The 24,826-nt window shown below is 53.3% G+C and overlaps 2 protein-coding genes across 4 annotated transcripts in view; one reads left to right on the top strand and one right to left on the bottom strand.

Annotated features, from left to right (window-relative positions):
• Nucleotides 1–3,716: 3,716 nt before the first annotated feature.
• On the top strand, nucleotides 3,717–24,787 carry PHF19 (PHD finger protein 19). 2 transcript variants are annotated; one of them, XM_058523903.1, is made up of 15 exons: nucleotides 3,717–3,951; nucleotides 6,356–6,556; nucleotides 7,063–7,144; nucleotides 9,931–10,026; nucleotides 10,500–10,600; nucleotides 11,395–11,543; nucleotides 13,351–13,446; nucleotides 14,180–14,248; nucleotides 14,450–14,570; nucleotides 16,116–16,183; nucleotides 17,491–17,652; nucleotides 18,255–18,342; nucleotides 19,145–19,230; nucleotides 20,723–20,818; nucleotides 22,114–24,787. In XM_058523903.1, exons 2-15 carry the CDS (start codon nucleotides 6,371–6,373, stop codon nucleotides 22,454–22,456), a joined length of 1,743 nt encoding a protein of 580 aa, XP_058379886.1. In that variant the 5' UTR covers nucleotides 3,717–3,951; nucleotides 6,356–6,370; the 3' UTR covers nucleotides 22,457–24,787. The 2 variants fall into 2 exon arrangements, with proteins under 2 accessions (XP_058379886.1, XP_058379884.1); XM_058523901.1 differs by lacking the exon at nucleotides 3,717–3,951 and adding an exon at nucleotides 4,731–5,857.
• LOC131393278 (protein CutA homolog) overlaps nucleotides 10,779–24,826 on the bottom strand; it is a 34,659-nt gene continuing 20,611 nt past the window's right edge. Inside the window, exon 7 of one of the 2 annotated variants that reach the window (XM_058523908.1) lies at nucleotides 10,779–11,089. In XM_058523908.1, the coding sequence (XP_058379891.1) occupies nucleotides 11,023–11,089 (67 nt within the window). In that variant the 3' untranslated portion in view covers nucleotides 10,779–11,022. Of the gene's footprint in view, nucleotides 11,090–22,302; nucleotides 22,363–24,826 lie in introns of those variants that run through there. The other variant, XM_058523909.1, reaches the window with a different exon arrangement.

Here is a 24,826-nt window from a genome sequence, read left to right as displayed (position 1 = left end):
ACCCTTAGGATCGAGTGGCTGACTGGGAGCTGTGGCTCAAGGCCGCTGCCCAGTACCATGAGCATCATACCGCTAGCCCAGGAAAAGATCAATAATTCAAAATTCCAAATACAGTTTCTAATGAATGCATATGGCTTTCGCACCATCGTAAAGCCAAAAAATCGTTAAGTCGAAACATCATAAGTCAGGGACCTTTTGTATATAGACCTCAATTAAGCTGACTTAAAAAGTAAAATAGTGAAAATCACAAGTGACTTTTATTTTCTTCCTTGTGCTTTTCTATACTTTCCAAGTTGTCCTTAATTGAAAGAAAAAAGAAGAGTGCAGCAGATGGAGGAGGACGGAAGGCAGGAGACCTCCTCTTGAGGTTCTTTGGCCTTTGTGCTGAGACACAGCTGAGAGTAAGGAGACTTGTCCTAACTCCCCACTGGGTGTGACCTTGGGGAAATCACTCCAGCTCTCCAAACCTTGTTCTCTCCCTGTAACCGGACCTGTCGCCTGCCATGCCAGGTGCACCAAGCTGCGGCACGTCTCAGCAACAGACACGTTGGGACACTGTGCGCAATGATGGCCCTGCACACGTGGCAGATGGCATGATTACCAACCTCCTCTGCTGCAATCTCCTCATAATCTCCCTGCCCTTCCCATCTTTAAAATTACTGAATATTTCAAACATACAGAAAATAGAGAAAAAGTTTTAGACTTGAGAAGGAGAAGGATCAGAGAGAACAACTATGGACCAGCCACCCAGCTTTGTCAAATCTTGACACCTTGCCATATTTGCTTCAGATATTTTTTTCAAAGAAATAAAACATTACAGATATAATTAAAGCTCTTCCGTACCTCTTTCCTCTCTCATTCCCATCCCTCCCTTCCCATAGGTAACCACTATTCTAAACTTGGTGTCTTCGAGTTCCCATGCATGTTTTAACACTTTCACTATCTAATTGTATCCCTAAAAATATACAGTAGCATAGTTTTGAATGTTTTAGAAAAAAAACTTTTTGTATCACACTGTACCTATTCTACAACTCGATTTTTTTTCTCAACTGTATCTATGTCGAGGCTTAGTTTATTTTTACTCCCAGTATGTTATTCCATTGTATGAATACATCACAATTGATCTACCTAGACTGCTGTCGATGGACAATTAATCAATTTCTCATTTTTCACAATTCTATGCTGAGTGAGTGGAGCAGAGTCGTTGAATTGCAGATATGAGCAGCTTCAACTTGATTAGATGTTGCCAAACTCTTCTCCAAAGTATTGTACCAATTTACATCCCCATCAATGGTGTATGAGGTTCCAACCGGCCCACATCCTCACCACCCCGCCCCCGCTCCCCATATTGACAGACTTCTTACTGTTCGCCAGTCTGGTGGGTGCGAAATGGTGTAGCACGGCTCTTTCCATTTGCATCTCTCACATGACCAGTGAGGTTGAACATCTTTTCATATTTTAGGCCATTTAGGTTTCCTTTTTTGTGAATTGCCTAAACCCATTTTTTAGAAAATTGGGTTGTTCACCCTTCTCTCATTTGTCCACACTTTAACCTGCTACTGCCGGATCCTGAAGCAAATTCAGATCATGGCACTTTTCTGCTCTAGATTCCCCACGGCTCTCTCTAGAACATGCACAGCTTGTAACCTTGCTCAGTGGCCCTGTTGCCCGTGGGCTGACAATCGAGCTTAGCCCATTACACTCAGCTCCACCCTCTCTTCCAACCTTACCTTCCACGGCTTCCTCCACACACCTGAACTCCAGCCTCCTGCACACGCCCGCCCCTCCACCGGGAAGGCTCACCTCCCTTTTCTGCATTCTATCTAAATGCCACCTTTTCCAGGATATTTATCCTCTCTTCTCAATTCAAAGTTAGAGTGGCCTCTAAACAATCACTGGTGACACCAGACTTTTCTAGTGGAATTTTGTAGTGTTTTAGCAGCTCCCAATTTCGCATACCCCTTTTTTGTTTACAAAAGCACCTGCTCCTTCGTTATGCTATTTTAACCCTCATTCATAATCTGATTTTAACCACATCTATGCAACGGCCCTGTGAGACAGGGTACCTGCTTTGAGGAGATGAGGAAACATGGCCTAAAGGGGGACTAGGTCACCAAAGATCCCACGCCAGCCCCAAGGCAGAGCTAGACTCAAAGCCAGGACTCCTCCCGTTCCCTGGCCAGTTCACCTCACCAGGCCCCTCATATTCATATATGCGTGTTGTTGCTGCTTGTGCCAACACCTGACTCCTCCATGAGACGGTGGGCCCCACAGCTCCCAGTTCGAGTCCCACCCCAGGGGGCACTCAGGGAATACATAATTTCTTGACAAACTACAATAAGCACTTACTGCACACCCACTGGTTGCAGGGGCTTTGCATGTATTAACTCTAACTTTCCCAACAACTCTATTTAGATGAGGAAACTGAGGCTTAAGAGTTGAAGTGATAACTCAAGGTCCCATGACCAGTAATCAGAGGAGCTGGCCTATGACACCCACAGATAAGTGCTTCCTTCCGTTATCTCTGCAGCGAGCATCCTAAAGGCAGACCCAGCCAGCTGGAGAGATCACACCCTAAGGCTGGAGGCAGAGAGCCAAGGATGGGCAACTTGAACAGGGAAGGCTGGGGGATGGGAGGGTCCTGTCCACTGGCCACACCCATGAGGTACACACTCCCCAGGCTCAGAGGGGTGTCTGCAGAGTGTGATGGTAGCAGGTGAGAGGAGGGCAGAGGGATGTGGGCGTTGTTGGCAAGTGTTCTCCATCCCACCCCAGCAAAGAGTGAGTCTGGATGGGGACATGTCTGTCCTTTCTCCCCAGGGCAAGGACCCCATATGACTAGAGCCATGCCCTTGCCTCAATCTGCCATTCCCGTGACTCTGTATGTTGTCTTTCACTGTGTGCTATTTATTTATATGTTGTGTTTGTGCATGTGGTATTTGCGATTGTATCTTTGTATTGTTTCTGGGCAATGTGTGTCTGTGCGTTGTTGGTGTATGTACTGTTTCTTTTGTGTGTCTACTGTGTTGTGGCTCTATGCCTGTTGTTTGTCTACCTTATGTGTATGTTCTGTTGTGGGTCCACCCTGTGTACATTGTGTGTCTCTCCTTGTGTCTATCTGTGTCTATGCTCTGTAACTGCCTCTTTGTGTGTTCGTGTCGTGTATATCGTGTTGTGAACTTGTATCTGTGCTGTGTGCGCTGTGTATCTGTGTTATGCTTGTGGTGTGTCTCTGTGCTGCCTGCGCTGCAAGTTCAGGGTGTTGTGTTTTCATGTTGTGTTGAACCCCGTTTGGGTTGTCCTGAGTCTGTGTCTACGCTGAGTCTGTGTGTGTCTGCACCTCCCTGCCGTGTGTCTGCGCCAGCTGTAGGTCTGTGCCATGTGCACAGAGTTGTGTGCTTCCTGGACAAGCGTGTGCCTGCCCTGAGTGCCGTGCGCGCGGGCGGGTGCTTCTGTGTGTGCCCGCGTTGTGCCTGCGCCTCCGCGGGTGGCCGTGTCGCGCCGCGGGCTCCGCGTCCCCGTGCACTCGCGCCGCGTGTCTGCGCCCAGCGCGCGGTGGCGGCGGAGGATGCGCGCCCGGGGGCGGGGGCCGGGGCGCGGCGCGGGGGCGGGCGGCGCTGCGGGGCCCCGCGGCCGCGGGCTCCAATGGCGAGGCCGGCGCGGCCCCCGCTAATTACATAAGCGGGACGTCAATAATTCGCGGGAAAACGCGAAAAAGATGGCGCCCCGCGCCCGGGGGGCCCCTTCCTGAGCGCCCCGGCCCCTCCCTCCTCCTCCTCCCCCCCTCCTCCCCGCGGCGCCCCCGCCCCGCCCCGCCCCCGCCGAGACCCCGACCCCGGCCCCACGGGCGGACACTCGGCCGGGCAGCCGCGGGCCGAGCGCAGCCGCCTCCGCCGCCGATGCGCCTGGTGGCCAGACTCCAAGTGGGACCGGCGGACACGCAGCCGGGCGGTAAGTTCAGCGCCGCAGGCTGCCGGCCCGGGCTGGGGGACTCCCCGCCACACTCTTCTCTCCCTGTACGCATCCGTCTTTTCGAAATCTCCCCGAACTTTGGCGGCTCGAACGCCCCCGGGGGGGGTGTTGGAGTCCTGGGGAGCCGCGCGCCTGGAGGATGAAGGGGGGTGAACGGAGTCCGCGGGGCGGCGGGAGCCACGCCCGGGTCCCCGAACCTTTTGGGGGGCGTGGGTGACAGGTCGCTATTCCCTTGCCCCAAATCTTTACTTTTTCGGTGGGGGGGGTTGGAAACCGACAGGGGCGTTTGGGATTTTGCTCACGTCCGAAGTCAGGCTGCGGCAGGAGTGGGATGGGGGAGGCTTGGCGTCGGAGCGACTGAAGAGAGGAGCGCTTGAACCCGAAGGGGGTTCTTCTGCAAGCTTTTTTTCCCCCTCCTGAACACCCTTTTTAAAAAGCCAACGGCCGCCCTGGGAGAGGCCCCGGCGCATGAATCATCCTCGCTTCCTGCCCCCGCCCGGCCCCGCGCTCCGGGTGCCGCGGATTTGAACTGGACGCCGACGGGAACCCGCAAACAGGCATTTCTTTGCAGATGGGTTTGAATCAGCCAATCACAGCCCGCCGGGGCCCGCTCCGGGAGGATGGAGGCGCGGGTTGGGGGGCCGCCACCCGGGGGCCCCTCGCCCGGCCAGGCGGGGGCGCGGCGACCGGGCCCGCTCCCAACGGCGCGGCGGGGGAGGAAGTGTCAGTTTGTGAACCTGCCGCGGCCTGGGCCCCAGGCCTGGCGGGCGGGGACCTCGCAGCGCCCGGGAGCCAGGTGGCAGGGAGAAGGCAGGGATTCGGACTGCATACCCTGCCCAATGCTTGTGCGCTCTGCCCTGGAGAAAGAGGAATGGGGCGGTGGGGAGGAGGGGGACGTGGCCGCGCTGCCCCCTGGGGAGCCAAGACCTTAGCAGTGCCCGGCCTGCCCCAGGGCCCCTGACATGCACACACGCATATTTAGTTTCTTATACTCACTGACGTACTGCTGTAGACATCATCAGACACAGTCTCACAGGAGTACACACCACTCACACGGAAAATACACAGGACTCTCTCCCTGTCTGCGCACCATCATAACACCAGGTGCCCAGCGCCCTGGCAGAGAGGGAGGGGACCAGAGTAGCAGGTACAGGGAACAGAACAAGGCTGTGTTTGGCGTAGTGCAGAGTGTGTGGAGGGGCATGGAGCCAGGTGAGCCCAGAGACGGGAAGAGGAGGCTTTGGGAAAGGCTTGGAATGCCAGTGAAGGCACTGGGGTGCCCCAGAAGGTTTCGGGAAGGGAGAATAAGAAGATGGGAATTTGTGGAAGAGTCTGGTGGGGAAGCAGGAAAACAGGGAGTGGCCTGTTTGGCATTGGGCGCTGGTGGTACCATTCCCATCCCAGGTGCCCCAACATAGGTGAGCACAAGGTTCAGGAAACAGTTATTGAATGAATGAATGAATGAATGGCCCATGCAGAAGAGAGGCCTGAACTCAGACCAGGACAGGGAATGGAAGAGAGAGGCCGAGGCCAGAAGTCACTGTGCTTGAAGTTGGCTGACTGTGGCAACTCATTGGTTGGAGGAGTCTCAGATGCTTGAGGGTTCTGGGGACCAGAGAAGTACCATTAGCAGGCAGAGAGAAAGCCATGGGGAGCAGCACATTTTATGGGATGGTGAGAGACAGGCATGGAGAGGGTGGCATGGGGATGATTTAACTGCTTGGAGCAAATTTGCATCTGAGTGAAAGCATAAGTGAGTTTAAATGCCCCAGAATTGGTTTCCATTAAATCATCCCATAATTGAGAACAGAAAAGGGGATTACAGAAGACACAGATGGCCAAGTCTATACCAGTTCACCAGCCACCCAGGAGTTTTCCTTTCTAGGTGAGTTTTCTGTGGCCAGCTCTCAGGGTAGGGGTAGGGGATAAAAACATCCCGCTGATCCCCTGGAGAAGGTCCTCGACTCAGACAACATGGAGAATGTTTGCTTTCGGGGTGAAGCCTCAGGCTCCTCAGCTGGGGAGTGTGGTTCAGGCCCCTGGGCAGGGAGACTTTGCTGTTGGTTGAGAGATGCGTTCTCATGAGAAGACAGCATGGTATGGGTGGGAAGAGAGGCAGAATTTAGAATCAGCTCCCCTGATTATGAACCATGGCTCTGCCTCTGACCTACTAGCCACTTCCCCTTGCCAAACCTCAGTTTCCCTACTTGTAGAATGGGAATAATAATGTCTCCCTTGGAGGCTTCTCATGAGGATCTGGTGAGATGATAAAAGTGTCTGGCACGTAGCACGGGTTACATAAATGGTAGTTTTCTTCCTTCTCCTGGTGGACTTTTGAAGCTGGGAAGCCAGGAGTAAAAACCCTGTTCTCTTTCTTTTCCAGTGTCAGTGGAAGCTGATGGAGAATCGAGCTCTGGACCCAGGGACTAGGGACTCCTATGGTGCCACCAGCCACCTCCCCAACAAGGGGGCCCTGGCAAAAGCCAAGAACAACTTCAAAGACCTGATGTCCAAGCTGACGGAGGGCCAATATGTGCTGTGCCGGTGGACAGACGGACTGTATTACCTCGGGAAAATCAAGAGGGTAAACCTTTCCTCCCCGGCCCCGGTTCCCAGGCTCAGCATCTCTCGGCTCATCCTCTGGCCTAGGCCTCAGAGCAGTGATGGAGGATGTGGGATTGCTGGGAAATTCCCTTCTTGTCCCTCAGGCTCAAAAGCTGACAGTGGAAGGAGCTGGAGTCTGCTTTTGCAGGCGCCATCCTTAGGACCAACATCACCCTACCAGTTCTTTAGAAAAGTGCTCTGCGAGCCTACAAAACAAAACAAAGTCAGGTTGGAGAGGATCACAGATGACCATCTGGCCTGTTCTGTCCTCAGCATTCCCACCAAGTTGTCTCGCAGTCCCGGACTGTCCAGCTCCAGTGACTGGGCACACACTCCTTCCCCTTCTAGCCTAGCTCCTTTCTGGAGCACCAGGAGTGGGTCCTGGTCCCTCTGCCCTGCAGGGACAAAAATGGGAGAGGAAGACGCTGTTCCAGTGGCTTGCCCCCTGCCACTTTCTCACGTTGCTCCTCCCTCTCCGTGCCCCAGGTCAGCAGTTCTAAGCAGAGCTGCCTTGTGACTTTTGAAGATAATTCCAAATACTGGGTCCTGTGGAAGGACATACAGCATGGTGAGTATTTGGAAGATTTCAGGCACTCCTGCCCCACCCCCAGTCCTCTCTCCTCCACCTCTATTTTTTTCCTTCTCTCTTTCTATCTCTTACCCCTGGCATCTGGCCTTGTCCATGGACCCCCAAGGCCACCTGAGATGATGATCAGACTACCAGTGGTGCATTTACATGGAAAGGCACTTACGACATCTGTCATCCCCTTGAGTACTCAAACCTCATGAGGGAGGCGGGCAGATGGAGAGAGTGGCTCGGGGAGGTGCCGGGACAGCTGGGATGAGTCTCAGGCCTTTGTTTGCTTCCTTGCTGTACTTCTGCTGCACAATGCTCTGGGTCAGTCTGGGGCTAGGAATGAGGAGGGGTCCAGGCAATCAGAATTGTCACCTCTAGATGTGAGTACAGTGTCCTTTATCAACATGTGAAGAAAACTAGTGGAGATAGCTCTCTCCATGGGGGAAAGACCAAGTAAGCAGAGATGGGCCAGGCAGGGTGAAGATGGACATGCCTGGATGGAGCTGGACCAGCTTTCCGGGTTGAAAGGGAGCTGGGTTGGGTCCCATCCCTGCCCTCCGAGAGCTGACACTGTCTTACAGAGATGTCAAATCGGGGCCATTCTTGCCACCATTCTCCTTTCCCATGGACATGGCAGACATCACTAATCAATCATATTTGATATATGTAACGATATATATCGTTCTCAACACTCATGTATTTTCAACATGGAGCTCCAAGCAGCCAGTACCAGTCAATCAGAGTTGCCATGAGAGAAGAAACCTGTCTGCCATTTATGCTCTAACAGGAGAACAGACATGGTGGTATGGGAGGAAGAGGCAGAGTTTAGGGTCAGATAGACCTTGGACCACCTTCTAGCTCTGCCACTGACTAGCTGCACATACTTGGGCAAGCAATGTAACTTCTAGCCTCAGTCTCATCTGAAAAAAGGAGATAATGAAAGTACTGGCCTCACAGGGTGGTTAAGTGAGATAATCCAGGTAAAAGGCCTAGCCCAGTGCTATTGAGTTACAGGGGGCAGTTTCTAAAGAATTTGTTACCGTAAGGGATGCTTTCAAGGAGCCTGCCAAGCAGAGGCCACAGAACCCAGCCAGTTAGTAGAGTGTCTAAACTGCCCCTTTGTCCGAGATGTTGTGGCTGATGCAGACTGATTCTTCTCCAAACCCGTCTCACTCTAAATTCATTATATAAGTTTATATAACTTTATATAAGGAAACCCAGGCCTCCTCTCCTGGGTGACCCTCTTATTGAAAGCATAGGGAGCCAGCTGGTGAGGAGAGAGTTCACCTGAGCAGACCTTGAGTAGAAGGCCCACTGTACCAGGCACGAGGCGGTGCTGCAGTGCTCACCTGGGGAATGGCATGGCTCCTCAGCCAGATAACTGCTCACGGGCAGGACGGCGGCCTCTCTGGCATCTCCCAAGATGAGAGCATAAGGCTGGACACGCTGTAGTTATTGATCCATCACCTCATTAAGCCAATGAGGACATACTGAGACCCTTGTGGGCACCCCCTTCCTGGAGGCATATTCAGAAATAGGAGGCAAGAGACCATTTATTCAACAAACATGTCTTGAACACGTGTCATGTGCCACGTTCTGAAGGAAGTCCCAGGGACACATGGATGAAGAGATACCATTTCTGCCCTTACAGAACTTTCAGTCTGCAGGGGGAAATTAGACAGAAACACACATCAAAATGTATTTAATTTATTCACTCAAACCTTTCACACATAAATCTGTATTTATTTTTCAACCCCCAAAAAAATGCAAAGAAAAAAAAGAGATGGAGAAGGAACCTGTAGTTTAAAAGCTATTGAGCACACTTAAAATTGTTATGACATTTTTATTTGAGACAATTGGAAATGTGAACACTAACTGAATTTGTTGATGATATTAAGAAATTATTTTTAATTTTTAGGTGCAATAAAGGCTCTATAGTTATGTTTAAAAAAGAGAGAGAGACTCCTAATCTTTCAGAGATACACACTGAAATATTTATGGAAAATGAGTATCTGGAACTTGATTCAAAATAATACAGGAGGGGAAGTGGGTGGGAATATATTTGAAACAAGATTGGATGGGGCCGGCCCCGTGGCTTAGTGGTTAAGTGCACGCGCTCTGCTGCTAGCAGCCTGGGTTCGGATCCTGGGCACGCATTGACACACCACTTGTCAAGCCATGCTGTGGCGGCATCCCACATAAAGTGGAGGAAGATGGGCATGGATATTAGCTCAGGGCCAGTCTTCCTCAGCAAACAAAAAGAGGAGGATTGGCATGGATGTTAGCTCAGGGCTGATCTTCCTCACAAAAAAAAAGAAAAAAAAAAAGAAACAAGATTGGCTATGAGTTCGTTAACTGTTGGTGAGAACATGGAGTTTCATTATAACATTCTGCCTATTATTATCCCTTAACAAAATCTAAAAAAATTATTTAACATGAAAAATTCTTTAACAAATCAAGTTAAATTAGGCAGGAGAGGCAGTGTGATATGGTCAAAAGAACAAAGGATTTATATCAAACAGCCATGGGTTTGAATCCCACCTCTCCTACTTACTAGCTGAGCAAGGGACTTCACCTCTCTGAGCCTCAATTTCCCCATCTTTAGAATGAGGTAATGATAACAGGCATCTCAGAGTGGTGGGGAGATTCAGTGAGTTGGCACAGGGGCCCAGCACTAGGCCTAGCATGCAGTAGAGGCTCAGCACCTGGAATGTGATGTCAGAACTCTTCTAAGTCCTGGACCTGACCTGACCCTGGAGGGCCTCTCTCTCTTTCAGCTGGTGTTCCAGGGGAGGAGCCCAAGTGCAACATCTGCCTGGGGAAGACATCGGGGCCACTGAATGAGATCCTCATCTGCGGGAAGTGTGGCCTGGGTGAGTGAGATGAGCAGCCCTGAGAAGGCCCGGACCTGTGGGTCCCCATCCCCACACTGGCCCCGGACGGGCACTGCTGCAGACTCTTGGGGCCTCAGCTGGCTTCCTGTTTCTCTTGGAGCTCCAGAGTGACAGGGGGCCAGTGTCTGGGAATGAGGGCCCACGGAGGTGACCCTTGAGGAGTGCTGGGGCTTCTGGAAAGTGAGACAAGTTATGCACTTCGGAGCCCCCCTGGGTGGAGAGGATGGGTGGGAGAGATGGAGTGCAGAGGCTGAAGCCAGACCTTGTCCCTCCCCCACTGGGGCCCAGGCTGTCTTAGTCGCCTGCTTGGATACCAACTTTGGCTGCCTTGGTGAGTGTCGCCAGCCAGTCCCCTGGCAGCTGGCAGGCACACAACTCCCTGCCGCCTTTGGGCTGACTGGCCTCGGGCCACTGCTTCCTCGTGGGCACTCACCACCCCTCCTCTGCCATAGGTTACCATCAGCAGTGCCACATCCCCATAGCAGGCAGTGCCGACCGACCCCTGCTCACACCTTGGTTCTGCCGACGCTGCATCTTCGCGCTGGCTGTGCGGGTGAGCCCTCCATCCTTCCAGTCCCTGCCTCTCCTCCTCCTCCAGTCCGGAAGTCCAGAGACTCCCTGGGCTCAGGCCTGACTCCCTGTCACAGAGCCTGGGCTTTGGCGGCAGACAGTGCCGCTGCCACTTACCAGCTGTATGTCCTTGGCCGGGTTCCTTAGCCTCCCTTGGCCTGTTTTCTCAGCTGTCAAATGGATACAGGTGTGGTGTCAGGAGGAGACCCCTCCCCCCCAATGAGTGGTGCTTTGCTATTAAAAGAGAAAATCCGGGACCGACCCGCTGGCGTAGTGGCTAAGCTTGTGCGCTCTGCTGCTGGCAGCCCGGGGTTCGGATCCCGGGCGCGCACTGACGCACCGCTTGTCGGCCATGCCGTGGCGGTGTCCCATATAAAGTGGAGGAAGATCAGCACAGATGTTAGCTCAGGGCCAGTCTTCCTCAGCAAAAAGAGGAGGATTGGCATCGGATGTTGGCTCAGGGGTGATCCTCCTCACAAACAAAAAAAAGAAAATCCATGTAAGTGCCCACACCTGCTACATATTGGTTATTATTGTTGACTTTATTGTTGTGCTTATTACTCTTAATACTGTTATTAATGGAGACCCTTCTGGGATAGAGAGGAGGGATTTGGGATTGATGAGAAAAAGCTCCTTGCGTTTCTGGCTACGCTGGAGTATCTGTGGGTTCCCCTGCTCGGCATTTCCCTTGATAGCCCTGTGCTGACACCTGTGGCCCAACCGGGACCACCCCCCCCCCCGCCCCCGCGGGTGACTCGGGTCCTCATCTCCCCGCAGAAAGGCGGCGCGCTGAAGAAGGGCGCCATCGCCAGGACGCTGCAGGCCGTGAAGATGGTGCTGTCCTACCAGCCCGAGGAGCTCGAGTGGGACTCACCCCACCGCACCAACCAGCAGCAGTGCTACTGCTACTGCGGCGGCCCGGGAGAGTAAGGCCGCGGGGGCGGGGCCTCCCCGAGGGTCGGAGCACGGGGCGGGGCCCCCAAGGAGGCGGGGCAGGTCCGGGCGCAAGGGCGGTGCGGGCAGGCCCGACGGGGGCGGGCCTGGAGAGTCAGGCGGAGCTCGAGGGGCGGGGCCTGAAGGTAAGGAAGGCTGTGGCGTGGGGCCCGAGGGAGCGGAACCTCAAACGGAAAGCCCGAGTACTCGGGCTGCGGCGATGAAGCCCGAGGGCGGGGCTCGAGATGGCGAGTCTAGCGCTCCGCGGCAGTGTGCAAGTGCAGAGTGCAAGTGTCTTCTTGGGGCACCGTGGAAAAGAAGGCAGTATTGAAGAGCGGTTAAAGAGCCTGGCCCCAGGTGTCCAAATCCTCCCAGCCCCTTACAGCTGTGCAACCCCTGAGCCTCAGTTCTCATAACAGTTTTCCCGTGATACGGGGTTTGTGAGCAGAGCCTGAATTACATAATTCACAGAAAGGCTCACAAAGTGCCTGGTACTTGGTAAGCACTTAATAAATGTGAGCTGTTACTGGTGGTGCACCAAAGTTAAGATAAACCTTTCTGTTGTCAGAGTCAATGAAAACAGGCTACTGGTGAGATCGTTTCCCTGGAGGTGTGCAGGCAGGGGCTGCGGTCGTATGTTGGGGAGGCTGTGAAGGAGATTCTTGCCCTGGCTATGGGGCAGGAGTCTTTGATTCTTCCCTGCTGGTCTGGGCCTCCATGTAGCCATGGGCAATTGAGCCGGCTTCCTTGGGCTGACTGCACCAGACACTCTGGGAGGAAACCATTGAAGTAAGAGATGGGGATCTCTGCCCTCAGGAAGCTCAGCCTACAGGAGCCCTGGAAGTCCTGAATCTCAACCCCAAGCTCTGCTGACGAGCACTAGGGGTTGAAAGCTGTGCTTACAGCCTTGCCGGGTAATTTGGACAAATCGCTCGAACTACTGCATCTCTCAAGTGGAATTAATAACCTCGGCCCCATCAGCTTCCCGTGGTGTTGAGAAGCCTGTGGGATGACAGATGGAGAAGTGCTTATACAGACCTTCCAGCATTAAGGCAGTGGTTCTCAATGCTTACTGAGCAGAGTTGCCCAAGGCAACTGTTAAAAATGCATCTCCCAGGGGCTCCCCCAAAGATTGAGTTGGTCTGGAGTGGGCCAAGAAATCTGCATTTTAACCTAGACCACCCACCCCCGCCAGGTGATTCTCATGCAGGTAGTCCATGGACCACACCTGAGTGTTATTAAGGCAATAATAGTTTTGGCTCTTCATTCATATTCAGTGGATAGTTGTTAAATGCCCATGATAGAGTAGATACGCTACCAGGTGAGAAAAAACTAGATGTAGTGCTGCCCATGGAGCTTACAGGAGCCATTATCCTCCCAGGAGGTCTCTGGACAAACCTTGCCCTGTCAGTGGTGTTTGGGAAGCAGTATGTGGGGCGCAGTCCAGAGATGGGGGCTCCAGTGTGACATGGCACAAGAGCACAGGCTTTGAAGTAGGAGTGCAGGATCTGAATCACCATCCACTGCTTGCTTCCTGAGTGACCTTGAGCAAGCCATTTAACTTCTGACTCAGCTGTAAAATGGGAGCAGTGGCCTGTCTTATATCACCTGGTGAGATCAAATGAGGTAACATTTGCCCTGCTTCCAGGACCTCCCCTGGCACAGCCTAAGTGCTCAGAAGCTGTGAGTTCTCTTCCCTTTCCCCTGGTGGAGGGCGAGTTTGTGCTGGGAAACGTTGCTGAGGCTCATGCTTGGCTGGGAGTGCGGGCCTGGCTGACCCTGGCTCCTCTGGCTCTCCAGGTGGTACCTGCGGATGCTGCAGTGTTACCGGTGCAGGCAGTGGTTCCACGAGGCCTGCACCCAGTGCCTCAATGAGCCCATGATGTTCGGAGACCGGTAGGTACTAATCTGGTCTGGCTCAGCCCTGAGGTTGAGGTGGGGGTACGGGACAGCAGCAGCAACTCCTTCAGATTACCTGCCAGGCCCTAGACAAGTGGGGTCTATGATAGTGTGAGCCTATCTACGGGAGGCAGCTCAGGGGGAAGGCCTTCTCAGTAGAGGAAGATTCTGGACCACATCCCCAGTTGCCATTGACTTGTGGGGGACCTTAGACGAAGCCCTACTTTCCCTAAGCCCTGGTCTCTTCAAGTGTCTGGGGAAAGAGGAGTGACATAGGCCCTGCCCCATCCCTGCCTAGGGTTGTTGTGGGAGCCCCTGGGGAAATGGATGACTTGATCTGGCTTCTAACCAATGGGACTAAGCTAATGGAAGGCTTATGTGTGTCACACCAGATATCACGTGTCTGGGTTGGTGATTCATGTTGTTTGTGATTGTGTGTGTGTGTGTGTCTCAGAGGGAAGAGGGTGACCACTGCAGCTCATCTCACTCTCTCTGAACTCAGCCACCCTCCAGGGCAACAACACTGGGGAAGGGGGTTGAGGTGTGGGTTAGAGGGGTAGGGGAGTATTTCTTGGTCCCTGTCCTGTCCCCATCCTTACCCCCTTAGAAGCCACCAGTCCTAGGAATGAGAACAATGCTGACTGGGTGGGGAGTGAGGGGGTGAGGGGCTGGACTAGAGTGGGGTGTCAGAGCCCCTCCTACCACAGGCCCCCTCTCCACCCCCCCACAGGTTCTATCTGTTCTTCTGCTCTGTGTGTAACCAGGGCCCAGAATACATCGAGAGGCTGCCCCTGCGATGGTGAGAGGGTGGGGCTTGGCCCAGGCCCACCGCTGTCCCCTCCCCACCCCTCCCCTCCCTCCTCCCTCCAGGAACAATTCCATTTCCAGCCACCAGGTCCCAGCCTGGCCCCAGCCCTTCAGCCCTGACCCAGGAGGCTCCAGCCCTGGCTGGGCAGGCTGCCACCTCACCTTAGCCCCACCTCCCTGCCCCCTTGCCCAGGGTGGATGTGGTTCACCTGGCCCTCTACAACCTGGGAGTGCAGAGCAAGAAGAAGTACTTTGACTTTGAGGAGATTCTGGCCTTTGTCAACCACCACTGGGAACTCCTGCAGCTTGGCAAGGTATGCAGGACCATGGGACGTCAGAGTGGCAGGAGTCCATTCCACGGTGGGGTTACCAAGGCCCACGGAGGCGAGAGGTTTGCCCAGGGTCACACGGTGCAGGACTAGGATCTAGGTCTCTGAGTGCTCACTCTTCAGCAACACTGCCTGTCTGGGAGGGCTGCTGGCTGGAACAAAGACCCAAGCCTTTTAGCTGCTGCATCCTTGAGTCCAGGCCTCTGAGCCTGTGCCCTCCAAGGGGCTTCTTGACCCAGGTTTTGGCAGTGGGCAGGTCAGGGCCTCACCAACTCAGCTGCAGGGAGCTGGGCTCTCTCCAGAGATGTCTGACTCACTCCAGATTACCTAGCTAGAATGGAAAGTGAAGTGGGCCTGCCCCCTGCTGGTCCTACTCTGAATAGCAGAGTGGTCACCGGGGGGCCTGGGAGCCTGAGATCCATGGAGTGAAGTAACAAACCAGAGACTTGCAGGATGTCAAAGGTGGAGAGTGACTTGCTGCTGGTGAGCACAGCTTTGGAGCTGAGCCAGGACCTCCCCCACCACTTCCATGGTGGGGCCATACCCCCTTTTCCCTAACGACACCCTTAGAATCCTCTCCACCACATCCAGAGTGAGGCGTTTTCTCTACTGACTGCCCCAAATCCTTCTTTGATGAGACAGGAATTTAAAAGAAAAAAAAAAAAAGTAACCCTTATGCTTGGCAAAAGCTTTTCATATAATGTCTTCATTTACAGTGTTTAATAATTTATAAAAGACATACATATTATAAAGCCCTAAAAGATAGGCAGAGGTGGTATATTTTTAAATAACCTTTTTTTCTGATTTATAAAAAAATCATACATGTTCCTGGTAGAAAATTTTTAAAGTACCAAAAAGTATAAGGAAGTATACTTAAAAAGAAGTCATCCATACTCTCACATCACACCCCCAGAAACAACTGCTATTAATGCACAGGTGCATATCCCACCATCCTCTCTTCTATGTCCATTTTTTCTTTTTACATGGCTTAGATTATACAGTATATACAATTTTAAATCATCTCTTTTCCAGTTTACATTATACCATAAATACTTTTCCATATTATGAAAGAAGAAAATTTCGTCAGGATTTTTAATGGCTGCATTGGTTTCCACCAAAGCTCATTCACTGTTTCCTTCCTGATGGGCATGTAGCTTCTTTCCCATTTTTCATCCTTGGCCATCATTAGGAACAGCACTGCATGAACATTTTTGTACATAAAGTTTTGTTCATGTTTCACTTTATGTCTATATGATAGATTCCATGGGGTAGCATTACCAGGTCAAGGGCAGGGACGTTTTTAAAGCTCTTGTTACATTTAGGACAGGAGTTATTCTCCCCATTTACAGATGGGGAAGTGAGCTCAGAGAGATGAAAAGACTTGTCTGAGATCATGGAATAAGTTGGTGGTCCTCACCTGGAGGACTCGGAAGCATCAGGAGATTGCGGGGAGCGAGGGGACAGGGCCTGAGGCTTCCTTAGACACCATGTGCCTGGGTCTGACTGTCTTGCTGGCCTGCTCCCCCTTAGCTCACCAGCACCCCCGTGACGGACCGAGGACCACATCTCCTCAACGCTCTGAACAGTTACAAAAGCCGGTGCGTGCAGGGAAGCGGGGTGCCCTGGGGCCCCCCGACAGGTGGGATTTCAGTTTAAAGTGTCCTCCTACCTTATAGCCTTTCCTCAAGCTGTGCTCCTGCCTGGGTCTCCCTCCCTTTCTCTTTGACTAGATAAATCCTACCCATCCTTCAAGATCCAGGGAGCATCTTTGTGATGCCTCTCCTGATCACTCCAGCAGCCTGACACATTTTGGGACTGGGCTCAGCTCCACATGGGGCTGCACCCCTGATCTCTGAGGGCCCGTCCTGCTCTAGCCATCTGGTTCTGGGCACTGAGGGATCGATACACCATCTCTCAGGCAGGCTGTAGCCTTCTAACTTGACCCCAGCCCATGTCTTCCCGTCCAGACTTCTGAGTTCCTCTCAGAACACACAGCTGACATGTCCCTGGCTAGCACCACAGGGAATGCCTGGGCTCCTTAGCACAGCATTCAAAGCCTCTTCTGATCAGACCCAGCCCATGCCTTCTGCCACTGCCCCTTTGCTTAATGTACCTTGGCTGTCAGCCATACTGAATCCTTTGTCCTCCTACTCGGTGCTTCTGCTCACACTCTTCCCTTTGCCCAGGATGCTCTTCAATCCCTTTCATTCATTGGTTCCATCAACAACTATTTGTTGAACTGCTGTTCTGTGTCAGCCCTTTGTAGGTGCTGAGGACACAGTGAGAACTAAGACATGGTCCCTGCTTCTGTGAAACCTCTCCAGACATCTCTAGACAGGATTATCCACTCTCTCTTCCATCTTCTCATGGTTTGGGGCCCAGACACAGCCCTACTCTTGAGTACATGGGGCCTCCTGCCGTCCCCTGGACAGTCTCTGGAGGGTAGGGCTGTGTCTGAGTTACCTCTGCAGCCTCATGGCAGCTCAGCCAGTGTTGGAAGGATAAGGGAAGTGCCTGGACGTGCTTGTCTCCTTGGGGAGACCAGAGAATAGAATGGTGTAGAATCCAGTGTCTCAACCATAGGAGTTCCACTGGGAGCTGGAGGAGGCCTTCCTGTAGGACGTGGCCTTGGGGCTGATTGAGGCAGAGAAGGAAAGGAAGAGGAGCACCAAGAACCACACATATGCAGGAGTAAGGACAGGGAGGAGCCATAAGCCACATTCTCAGCCACCAGCCGGGACCCCTGATCCCATAGGCTTTGAGGAATCAGTGTGTCCAGGGGCCACTCAGGATTTTAGCTCTGGGTCCAGGGAGGCGGAGAGGGTAGTTTTAACACTTGACTCTCCTCCCCAGGAGGATGGACCGACAGACTCCAGAGCTTTCTCCTCCCCCTGCTACCCCCCAGGTTCCTCTGTGGCAAGGAGATCAAGAAGAAGAAGTGCATCTTCCGCCTGCGCATCCGCGTCCCACCCAACCCTCCAGGGAAGCTGCTGCCTGACAAGGGCCTGGTGCCCACTGAGAATGGCGCCTCCTCTGAGCTGCGTAAGAGAGGAAAGAGCAAGCCTGGGTCAGTGCCCGGGGACACAGGGGCTAGGGCTGCAGCTGACCTCGGGTTCTCTGCTCCCAGCCCCAGCTGATGGGCTCTGTGGTGGGCCCAGAGTACGGTGGCATCCAAGTGAGCAAGGAGGACTGACACCCAGCTAGTCATAGCTGGAGGCACCCTGAAAGGGCCAGTCAGTGACTGAGCCGGGACTTGATCCCACATCCCTGACTCCTTCTACCACAGCCCCTTATTGCCTTGCTTGGAAGGAAAGCCAGATCACAGGACCCAGTCTTGCCAGATGAGGGCTTAGGCAGAGAGCTGAAGGGGAAGTCAGAGTGGAGGGGGTCCCTAGCTCTCCTGGCTGAGCTGAGCCCCCTTATCCTGGGTGTCGGGGAGCAGAGCATCTGGATGCATGTGCCTGGAGAGGCACCTTCCCTTTTCTGCCCACCATGCCCCCCTCCACACCCTCCTGCACCTACTGCCCCAGAGGATTCCCCTTCTTCCCCAGGTCTCCTTGTGAAGACCACCCCACTGCTGTGACCCCAGCCCTGCCTCTCCTCCCTCTGGGCCACCTCTGGGCCTTCAGGCTCTGACTGAGCCACCCTCTCCCTTTTCTGTCTCCACAGTTTGTTGCCTCACGAATTCCAGCAGCAGAAAAGGCGAGTTTATAGAAGAAAAAGATCAAAGTTTTTGCTGGAAGATGCTATTCCCAGTGTTAGTTTCTTGTTTTCTTCCTCTCCACTTTCACATGCAGGGTCAGCACATAATAGGGATTCCTGTGCAGAAACCTAAGTCCCCCAGGCCCAGGGGACTCTCCCATGTCCCTTAAAGGAGAAGCCAGTTCCTACTACAGCTAAACAAGGAAAAGCCAGGCACTGCATGACTACTCTTTTATCCCCCCAAGTTCCCCCAAGAACCCAAATGGGGCAGGCGTAGGTAATATCCTTGCCCCCACTGTCCAGGTGGGGAAATGGAGGGCCAGGGAGGGGCAATGACTTTCCTGAGGTCACCTCAGGCGGTGGCAGAGCCCAGCCTAGGACCAGGAGTCCAGATCTCTCTCTCTCCTCCTTCAGTAGCCCTGCATCCTCACTGAAGCCCACCCTGTGGGCAGCAGTATTAGCACTGCCTCACATCTCCGCAGCACTTGGCAATTTACAAGGCCCTTTTACAACCATCACTTCATTCTGCTGTGCTTCCTGACACCTCTAAGAGTGAAGCATGGCAGGGGGTACCGTCCAAAGTTTGCAGTCGAGGTAACTGAGGCCCAGAGATGGGAAGGTCATACAGTCCGCTAGAAACGGAGCCGAGACTAGAACCGGTGTGACTTGGCTCCCTGGTCAGGGCTGGAAATAAAGAGGACGTGACAAGTCTTACCCTCAGGAGGGTCCAGCCCTCAGAAGACCTGGCTGGACCAGCAGGCAGCCTGGGTGGCCCTCAGCAGGGAGAAGGGTGTTTGTGGGAGGCTGATTTGATGCTCACTGACCCACCCTCCCCCCTCCTTCCTCTGTGTCCACAGAGCGACTTTACCTCCGCCTGGAGCACCAACCACCATCTGGCCAGCATATTCGATTTCACGCTGGATGAGATTCAGAGTTTAAAAAGGTAACAGGGGGCCGGCCCCATGGCTTAGCGGTTAAGTGCACGCGCTCCGCTACTGGCGGCCCGGGTTCGGATCCTGGGCGCGCACCGACGCACCGCTTCTCCAGCCATGCTGAGGCCGCATCCCACATACAGCAACTAGAAGGATGTGCAACTATGACATACAACTATCTACTGGGGCTTTGGGGAAAAAAATGGAGGAGGATTGGCAATAGATGTTAGCTCAGAGCCAGTCTTCCTCAGCAAAAAGAGGAGGATTAGCATGGATGTTAGCTCAGGGCTGATCTTCCTCACAAAAAAAAAAAAAAAGGTAACAGGGAGAGACCCAGCAGAGGTCTGCCTGGAGACTAGGGTGGAAATCCAGTGGGGAAGAGCACCTCCATTCCCCAGCTGTGAAGGCAGGCTCTGGAGTGGGGGAAGCAGAAAGCCATTTGAGGGAGTGGGAGCTCCCTTGGGGTTATCCCAGTTCAAAAAGTCCATATTGCGTAAGGCTGCCCGAAGGGTCTTTATACATTAGAGCTTTCAGCCTAACATCGCCCTACTGTAGTCTCCAGGGCTCCCAAGGACAGCTCCCCAGAGCAGGCTTCAAGGCCTGCCTGGCCTGGGCTCTCCCTGCCTCTCCAACCCTTCACCCTGCCTCACTCCTGATACCAAAATTGCTGTGATTGTCCCACATTCACATTCCTCCAGGAAGCCCTAGCTAACCCTTGCCAGGCTTCCTGTGTATTCCCACCACACCTCATGCTTGATACGCCTAAGGGAAAGGACTGTGTATTCCATCGTTTTATTTCCACAATTACCTCCTCACCTGTTTTTGCATGGTTGTTATGAGATTCAAACAAGATACTGTAAATGAAAGCATTTTGGGCCTGTAAAGTGTTGCACTGGTGTCTGGGATCTCACTCTTTTTTTTTTTTTTTTAACATTAATCACTACAAGAGTGATTTTTTGTTTTTGTTCTGTTTTGAGGAAGACTGGCCCTGAGCTAACATCTGTTGCCAATCTTCCTCCTTTTTTCTCCCCAAAGCCCCAGTAGATAGTTGTAAGTCATAGTTGTACATCCTTCTAGTTGCTCTATGTGGGACGCCGCCTCAGCATGGCTTGATGAGCAGTGAGTAGGTCCGCACCCAGGATCCAAACCGGCGAATCCCAGGCCACCCAAACGGAGCACGTGCACACTTAACCACTACGGCCGGCCCCCTGGGATCTTGCTCATTAATGATCATCTTTAATTATTGTCACCAGTGCTTATATCACCACCAGGGGAGGGTCATCAGGGAAGGCTTTCTTGACTCCTTGGACTTTGAAGGCTGGGTGGGTAGAAAATGGACAGGCAGAGAGGAGGCAGCAGCTGAGGTGTGACAGGAAGCTCAGCAGTGGGAAGGCGGGCCTATGCTGGGACAAAGGATGCGTGTCAGAGGGGCCGAGAGACAACTGGAGAGGTCTCAAGGGGTGCTGAGGGCCAACAGCAGGCTCACCCTCTCCTCCCCCTCAGCGCCAGCTCAGGCCAGACCTTCTTCTCAGACGTGGACTCCACTGACGCCGCCAGCACCTCTGGCTCTGCTTCCACCAGCCTCTCCTATGACTCCAGGTAAGCTTCCTGCCGGTCTGGGCTCAAGTTCCGTCATTCCCCCAGACCCTCCACCTTCCATTTCTGTGACGTGTGGTTCATTCTGAGTCTGGGGCTCAGGGACCTGGCCTTCTGCAACTGTGAGTCTGGGTCTGGGACCCTCTGGTTCTGAGTCACAGGGGTTCAGACAGGGGCTGAGTATGGACATTCAGGTCACTCCTCTTCACCTGCTGCACAAGGTTGTGTGACACTTCTTGCTGGGTATTTCCAGTTCTGGGGTTGTTTGACCAGAGGTTCTTTCATTCTGGGGTCCTTGGCCTCTGCACACCATAATTTTGCATGTCTGCGCCTCTGACTGCAGGGTTCCCTGAGCATGGTTCTTGCCTGTCTGAATCTGGTGTCTGTCTTCCAGGTTTCTAAAGAACCATTGATTTGGAAGCCTGATGAGGGGAAAATGGCATCCTGCAGGGTGTAGAATCTGGGAGAGGGGATGGAAAACCCTGGGGCCTAGCTGAGGGTACAGCCTGTTTGGCAAGAGCTGGTCTTCAGCAGCAAAGGGAGGGTGGGGCTTAAAAACATATACACAAATTCTTCTGAACTCTGAGGCTCCTTTAACTGTATTTTAGGATATTTGAGGCCCTTGCAAAAGTAGAATTAAAAGTGCAATGCCCACAGAAGTGTGTCTTGGGACTCTTTCTGTCTCCAAACATCTGTCTCAGTGTCTTTCTCTGCTGTTGCCTCTGTACTTTCATTTATTTCTTCCTGTTTCTGTGTTCTCACTAGCTCTTCAGGTCTTGGTTTCTAAGCGTCTGTGAATGTGTACCTCTTCCTGTGTCTGTTTCTCTACCACCTCTGCCTCTTTGTCCGTGTGTGTTGCACAGAGACGTCTGTCTCCAATCCAGGCTCTGGAGTACAAGGTACTTTAGTCCGTAACCCCACTCCTACCCCTATTTGACTCACCAGCTACAGATGAGTCCCAGGTGAGGGACAAGCCAGTCTAAGCAGGACCTCCGCACTGCACGACTTCAGGAGGCACAGAGAATGCTGCCCCTGGACTTGTGCAATGCTGAGATCCTCAGTATGAGGAACACGTGCCTTAGAGCGGGACATACCCAGGTTGGTATCCTGTCTCCACCACTCCCCAGCTGGAGGTTTCTCCTCTGGAGCCTCCCTCCTCAGGGCTGTTGTGAGGATCCAGTGAGATAATCCATGCCCAGAGCCCAGTGCCTGGTGCCCAGGAGAGTGCCTGGAGAGAGGCACTTGTTAGGATTATCCCATCTCATTCCCATCATCTTCCTCTTCCCCTCCTGATATAGACGGACAGTGGGCAGCCGCAAGAGGAAGCTGGCAGCCAAAGCGTACATGCCACTGCGGGCAAAGCGGCGGGCAGCTGAGCTGGGTGGACGCTGCCCCTCGGACAGCAGTGCAGAGGGGGCTTCAGGCCCCGAGCGGCCAGACGAAGGCATCGACAGCCATACATTCGAGAGCATCAGTGAAGATGACTCATCCTTGTCCCACCTCAAGTCATCCATCACCAACTACTTTGGCGCAGCTGGGCGGTTAGCCTGTGGGGAGAAGTACCAGGTGTTGGCTCGGAGGGTCACGCCCGAGGGCAAGGTTCAGTACCTGGTGGAGTGGGAAGGGACCACCCCTTACTGACGAGCCCTCAGAGGATGCCAGGAGCCCTGGAAACCAAAGGAGAGACAGTGGAAGCCACAGGCTCCCCAGTTCTCTCCAGGCAGGGGTGGGAGAGGGAAGCAAGACAGTGCCTGGCAGAAGGCCCTTCCTGCCTGCCAGCCAGGCCAGGGCCTGTGCCTCTCTGCTGTGCCCACCCTGCTCTTGAGCCGCCTCAGGCTCATCATCCCTTTGCCTGTGCCTCTAAGGTCCGCTGGCTATTTCTCAGTGTCTCCACACACCCCACACTCCCTCAGACTGTTCACATGTTCCTCTGAATTTGTGTCCCCCTGGCTCTGTGACCCTTTTTCCTGAGGCCTGAATCTTTCTCTTTGTCCCCAATTCTGTGTCCCTTTACTCTCACCCCTTATGGGTGTGTTTACACACTCTACGTGTGCATGGCCGTCCCTCCACTGGATGTCCTTCACACCAGACCCATGGGCAGCCTGTCCTCCCAGGGACCACGTTATAAGAACAGGAACCTCCGAGAGAGAATGGGGGAAGGTGGATACGAGGATGCCCTCGGAGCTTTTCTCTCCCACTTTCCTGCCACTCCCCCTGCCCTTGGAAAGAGGTGGTGAGGGCGGGAGAATGCCAGCGCCTCCGTGAAAGCCTGTGCGGCAGAGACCCTGGGACTCGCAGGATGTGAGCAGTGAAAGGGCTGCATCTCTGCCTCAGAAGGTACCAGCACCAGAGCCCAATTATTAAGGTTAAGAGTGATGGCTGCTAATGTCAGCTTGAGGTCCCAGAAGTTTTCCTTTCCCTGGCCGCACTGCCTCTTAGTTGCCATGGAGCTGGGCCTGGCCTTGCTGGAATGGAGACAGCCTTGAAAACCTGAGGCACAGGGAAAGAAAGTGGGAGAGAAGGAAGCCATGTCATGCTTAACCTCAAACTGTTTCCTAGGCCTCCCACCCCAGACCCACCACACACACAGCCAAACAATACACACTCACTCACATATAAGCTTCCATCTACAGGTGTGCCTTCACTTTCCAGGCAGACGCATGTGGCCCCTGGCCTCTAGGTGTACAGACACACATACAGCCACACATTCTCTCTGGTGCCAGCCTGGTTCCTCCCCTTGGCTTTCCCTTGGCCCTCTTCCAGGGGCCATGTGCTGCAACTAAATGTGAAAGTCCAGCTCCTGCCCCCTTCTTTCAGCCCATGACACAGCTTTGACCCCATAGGGAAGTCCAGGGGACTCATTCCCTCTTCCTTATCCCCTGCCCCGCCCTGAAATTGACAATCACTTTTTTGGGACAGGTTAGGATTTTTCAAGGGCCTGCGTCATTCAGTCTCCTCAAAGGGAAGCCTTTGTCAGTGAAAATATAATTCTTAGAACCGACATTTAAACCCGTACACATCTGGAGGGAAACCAAAAATGGAAGGGGGAGGCGACCCCTCATTTTTTCTGCTTCCAGAGATATTAGAAACTGACTCACTTGATTGGAAATGGAAAGAAGTGCCTTGAATGGGGGGTGGGTGCACCAGACGGGGACCAGCCTTGCCAGCGGCTGCTGTAGCCTCCAGCTTGGCTGAGTTTTGTAGGCTGCCAGCTGCAAGGCGAAGGTGGATGAACAGTAAAGGGGGGTGGGCAGCAGGGACAGCAGGCCTGTGGAGCAGGCTTTTCCCATTATTGGGCTGATCCCCCTCCCTATCTGCGCCTATCTGACCCCAGGGGTCAGATAGTTCAGATGCCCCTTGCCTCAAGTCTTAGCTCCTATAGTGCCTTTCAAATGGGACCTCATCTCCTGTGCACAGCCTACCCACCTCCCTCTGCTTCCCTGGCATGGCCCAGGCAGGGACAAGCTGGACTTGGGCCTAGTTCTCCCCCTTCTCAGCCCCACAGCTGCTGCCACTGAAGCCCCCTACTTGGGCCAGGTGGAAGAGGAGCTGAGAAGCCAGCCTCCAGCTTAGCAGGGGTGTGGGACCTGGGATCCAATTTGTGGCTTCCTGCCTGGCTTCAGAGAGCTCAGCAACCTCCCAGGCCTGTTTTCTAGGCTTCTAGAAAGCACAGGATGAGCAAGGCCTGTCACAGTGCATCTGCACCTCCTCTACTCTGGCTCCAGAGAGGCTCTGGACTTGAAGAGGGAGAAGGAGAGAAAGGGTATCTTCCCCACTTGGGAAGTCAGCATAAGGCCTAGCAAGGTCACCCTGACTCCACACCCCAGCATTCCATTCATACCAGATAATAGCTGCATTACTGCCAACTGACCTTATAACCCTGTGCACCTTCAGAAAGATTTATGGTTTTGAATTGCTGCTTTTAATAACATTTGTTATATTAAAGTTATAATTAATGTGTCTGACTTACAATTTAAAAGCTCCCTATGAAAAACTGCCCATCATGCTCCT

This window comes from Diceros bicornis, chromosome 28, assembly GCF_020826845.1.
Source record: "Diceros bicornis minor isolate mBicDic1 chromosome 28, mDicBic1.mat.cur, whole genome shotgun sequence".
In the NCBI taxonomy this organism is placed as follows: Eukaryota; Metazoa; Chordata; class Mammalia; order Perissodactyla; family Rhinocerotidae; genus Diceros; species Diceros bicornis.
Note: the sequence above shows the minus strand (reverse complement) of the source record. Positions and strands in the feature narration are given on the sequence as shown.

What these genes read in the sequence shown, in the direction of transcription:
- PHF19 (XM_058523903.1), top strand. Translation starts at nt 6,371, where the DNA reads ATGGAGAATCGAGCTCTGGACCCAGGGACTAGGGACTCCTATGGTGCC. An exon ending in GTGGAAGGACATACAGCATG is followed by an intron (nt 7,145 to 9,930) that starts GTGAGTATTTGG and finishes TCTCTCTTTCAG; the next exon opens with CTGGTGTTCCAGGGGAGGAG. An exon ending in AGAGGAAAGAGCAAGCCTGG is followed by an intron (nt 17,653 to 18,254) that starts GTCAGTGCCCGG and finishes CTGTCTCCACAG; the next exon opens with TTTGTTGCCTCACGAATTCC.